We start from the raw sequence: 4,716 nt of genomic DNA on the forward strand, positions 1-4,716 counted from the left end.
CCAGCAGCAGCTTGAGGGACGGCAGCAGCAGGGCCCGGCTCCGCAGCAGCGCGCTCAGCTCCTCCACGCACTGCAAGCACAGGGGACACGCTGACTCCGTGCGGGGACCTGCCTCGCCCCCTGCACAGGACACTGTCAGCACCCGTCTGAGCCTCAGCTCTTCCCCCACCGCATCGCTTTCAATGGCTGCACAGTGTCCCACCGGGAGGACGTGGGACTGTCACTTACTTCCCTGAATTCTCAGAGCCCTCGTTTCCTCATAAGGACAATGAGGTAATGTGTCTACTTTGCAGTGTGTGTGAGAGAGAGAGAGAGGGAGAGAGAGAATGGGTGTTAATAACAACATACAACACTCAGCATATACTAGATGCTTAACAAACAATAAAAACTATTGCCCATTGTTAATACTATCAAATATCCAGTATCATCCACTGCAACAAAGGAAATCAACAAGTTAAATGTTTAAAAACCTGTCTATAACCCAAATGTCAAGGTGAACTGGAAACCTGATACTTAAGATATTTCATCTTCATGAAAACTCAAAAGGCATTGGGATCCGCAGATGGACCTGTGTATCCTCAGCTCTTTCTCACGCTGGCCGGCCGGCCGGCCTCGGAGAGGCTTTCATAGAAGGCAACCAATGCAACTCCTCACCACAAAAGGAGGACAGAAGAGAGAAGGAAGAGGCAAGCCCCGCCCCGCGTTAGGCTGCCTGTGTCTTGACTTTAGCTGCACCTGGTCAAGTTTCTAAGACATTTCCATTTGCAATAATTCTCCTTCCTTTGTAACAATTTTAAATCACATCTGAGCACATTTAGTGATCAATAAAAACAGTACAAACATGTGCATAGTTCCTTTCATCTTGGCATCTGGAAAAAAACCCATAAATGTACCCCATTAGCAGACAGGAACTGAGGCAGCACAGGGAAAATGAAGGCAAGTCACAGTGGCAACAAAACTCCTATGATAATAATTACCTTTCATCTCATCAAATTGGAAGAGACAGGTGATAATGACATACTTACAAAAGAGGTTCAATTCCGTGCCTTTCTCCACGCCCCCCCCCCCCCCCCCCCCCACCCAGGAGGTTGTGGACTTGGGAGTCAGGGGCTCTGGGGGAGGCAATGAACAGCAGCTCTGTCACTCCTCACAGCGGAGAAGCAGGGTCCCAAACAAGGTTTCCCAACCTTGAACCAGCAGCACTGACTCCAGGCACCTGGGCATCTGATCCTGATCCAGCCGCGCCTGACCTCAGCCACGTTACGGCAAAGGTGAGCCCTGTGTTACTTATGCCGTACCTGCCCCGGCCGGGGGGGATGGGGGAGGGCGTAATAAACTGTGTGGAGACCCCACTCTGTGCTGTGTGTGAACTCCTGCCACGGGGGACACAGGTGACACAGCCGTGGTCCCCACCCCTAGGTGCTCACTATAGCAGGGCCGGTCACAGGTAAGCAAGTAGCTGACCCCATGGGAGCCAAGGGAGTTACCTCACAGCGAGAAGCAGGGTCCCAAACAAGGTTTCCCAACCTTGAACCAGCAGCACTGACTCCAGGCACCTGGGCATCTGATCCTGATCCAGCCGCGCCTGACCTCAGCCACGTTACGGCAAAGGTGAGCCCTGTGTTACTTATGCCGTACCTGCCCCGGCCGGGGGGGAGGGGGGCGTAATAAACTGTGTGGAGACCCCACTCTGTGCTGTGTGTGAACTCCTGCCACGGGGGACACAGGTGACACAGCCGTGGTCCCCACCCCTAGGTGCTCACTATAGCAGGGCCGGTCACAGGTAAGCAAGTAGCTGACCCCATGGGAGCCAAGGGAGTTACCTTTGGTGCTGGTGCTTTAAATATTTCACAGGAGAATTCTGTCATTCTGGTGGTTGACAGACCTCTTTAAATAAATATTTTAAAATCCAATCAAAAAACACTTAGCCAGTCCCTCATGCTGTAAACAATTCATTAAATGTGCATTCAGAATGGGAATCTTTTCCTTGAGTGATTACAATGAAGATTCAGACAACTCTATTTACAAGTTTATTTTCAAGTTTATCTCCTATGTGGTAGCAACTCAAAACCCAATTAATCAACTTAGTGCCACTGTCCAGATGCTGCTGAAGACACGCAGCCTGCTCAGACTACACACTGCCGAGGTCGGATCCACTGCGGGGAGCTGTAATTAACATGTGCTCATTTTAGAAAGCACAGACACATATACGTCTACATATGACACTAACACCTCTGTGACAGCCACACCAGTGGTCACATAGAGAACGAAGGTCAAATGGAGGGGCTGCGTGTTTTAGCGTGTTTACAGAGAATAAACACGGAGGTGTGCAATCTCATTACAATGCTGTGGGAAATATGGAAAAGCCAGGGCGGCGGGGGACCTGCCCCAGCTGGAGGACTGCCGAGGTTCACACCGAGCTCCAGCCGGCCTGCTCCCACACGGGCACCCTGAGAGTGCCATGACGCCTTGGAACGTACATTGAGGAAGACACACAGGGTCCAGAGGGACTGGAAGCGGGCTCTGCCCTGGGACTGTGAACAGAAGGCCGGGGGAGCAGGGAGGAAGGCCCTCCAGCGTCCTTTCAGCACTATGTGTCCTCGTGTGACCTGCTACTGACGGGGGGCCCTCGACCTTCCGACACCCTGAGCTCATGTCCCCCCGAGCAGCAGTGGACACTGTCCGCGGCAGAGTGTGGGGAAAAGGCAGGCGCCCGCAGGGGAGCCACTCACCTGGGCAGGGAGCATCTGCCTGGTGTTGTACAGGGAGCGGCACATCTTCAGAACTTCCTCGCCCAGCGCCTCCCTGCTCTCCGACGTACACCTGGCCAGCATCGCCGCAGCCAGCCTCACCCAAGGGTTATCCGTGACGCTGGCTCTACGGGAGAAGAGGCAAGGCCCCGGAAATGATTGAGCTGGGACAACTGTGCTAAAAAACCCACTTTCCAAGTGGAATGCTTGCAACGAACTGCACTCGTGACCCAGAGGACACGGCCCCTCAGGCTGTCCTTCAGGGGGCAGCTCACGGAGGAGGCGCTCACTGTGACATCGCCAGCCCCCAGCACCTGACTTACTGCCTGGTGGCCTCGGAGAAGTGACTGTAACAGCCCAAGCCTGGGCGGATGGTTCTGGGGAAGCCACCGACCTTTCTGGGCCTGAGTTTTCCCAATTTAGTGTCTGCCCTGTGACGTAGTGCTTTGCCTAATGAAGGATCATTTGCAACCGTGAAGTGTCACTCATAATAGCAGGCCCATCGAACTATTCACTACCCAGACCGGCTTTTCTTAATCATATGATCATGACTATGATCAGGACTGACCCTGGGGTCGGGCAGGACTAGTGACAGGAGGGCAGGGCACAGCAGAGATCAGCCTGGGACACAGACGGAAAGCCACACGCAAGCCATAGGGCGATCCTGCTTCGAGCTCTACCCAGTTCTCTTATTCTAGACATAAACACACACAGTTTGCCTTCTGTTCCCCTTCTCTGGCTGCCACGTCACGTGCTGCATAAACACACCACGACGTACAGGTCCAGGGACACGGCCCGGGAGCAGGGCACCGATTTTACTGACGACACTGGGAAGTAACTTCATTACTGAATGTCTATTGTCTCGCCAGCACAGCTCTGGATTCTAGACACGGAGAGCCTAACGGGGGCCTCTCCTTGACGGATTTTACTCCTTGCCCCTGAGAAAAACGTCAAGTGCAAGGACAACGCGGAGACGCACACGAGCAGCCTCTGTCTCAGCTCAAACTCAGCTGTGTCTCAGGGACCACTGCTCGCGTCACAGCACATACAAGGCCCTGGAGTGTGTGGCTGACGGAGTCTCCCTACACGCGCGGACGAGGCCCTGCTTCCTCTCTCACAATCTGAACCGGGGCCCTGGGTTTGCCCAGCAGGCTGCCCGTTGCAGAAGGGGCAGCCCCGCGGGGCAACACGGCTGCCTCACAACAGTGGCCAAGACACTCTTTCCACCAGCCGGTGTGATGCACTGAGACACCGAATTTCCCCTAAGTACAAATCCCTTTCACTTCCCAGGCAGCCTCCTGCCGGGGCTCACACTGTACAGCTGAAGGTGGAAGCACTGAATTAGCAGCCAGATGGATCGGATCGAGCACTTTTCTGAGTTTTTAATTCGATTGAGCTGACTGGCAACATCAATCACTGTCACACCCCTCCCTCCTCCGCCTTCCCTCTCCCCCACCCTCTTCTTTGTTCTCGTTCCAGTGGAAGTGCTGGAAGTGCCGAGGTCACACTCGGATGGTCTGGGAGGAAGCGCTCTGAGAGCCTGTCTGGAAAGGACCGGGGCTGGGAGGAGGGTGAGCAGATGGGCAATGAGCTCTGACTCTATGGGTTGCATAACGGAGGATGCAGAACACAGGTCAGCAAATTACTCATTTCCTTCCATGTGCAACTATAAAAAACACACCTTTGAAAATGAAGATATTTTACATTAAATGTTTTACATGCAATAAATATTTTAAGTGAAGCTACTTTGTGTCTGTGGGTGGGCGAGGGACTGGAAAGAGCCTCGTTCTAAAGCGAGTGGAACCGTGACACGGGTCACTAGCCTCCCAGAGGGGCCACGCTCTGCACTTAGACTGACTGCGAGCCCTTTGAAGGGCTGAAGCAATCCGCACTCAACACTGGTTTTCTGAGCAGAAAAGCTGGCTGGCAATCTGGCTCGTGGTCCCACGTCTGCTTCCCATCCTCA

The 4,716-nt window shown here is 53.7% G+C and overlaps 1 protein-coding gene across 1 annotated transcript in view; it reads right to left on the reverse strand.

Moving 5' to 3' along the window:
- NBAS (neuroblastoma amplified sequence) overlaps positions 1-4,716 on the reverse strand; it is a 201,287-nt gene that overhangs the window by 4,065 nt on the left and 192,506 nt on the right. The window contains exons 50-51 of the mRNA XM_014531591.1: positions 2,733-2,877; positions 3-70 (exon numbers count right to left, since the gene is read on the reverse strand). Coding sequence (XP_014387077.1) covers positions 3-70; positions 2,733-2,877 — 213 coding nt within the window. The remainder of the gene's footprint in view (positions 1-2; positions 71-2,732; positions 2,878-4,716) is intronic.

The sequence above is a fragment of the Myotis brandtii genome, unplaced genomic scaffold (genome assembly GCF_000412655.1).
Source record: "Myotis brandtii unplaced genomic scaffold, ASM41265v1 scaffold813, whole genome shotgun sequence".
NCBI classification, from domain to species: Eukaryota; Metazoa; Chordata; class Mammalia; order Chiroptera; family Vespertilionidae; genus Myotis; species Myotis brandtii.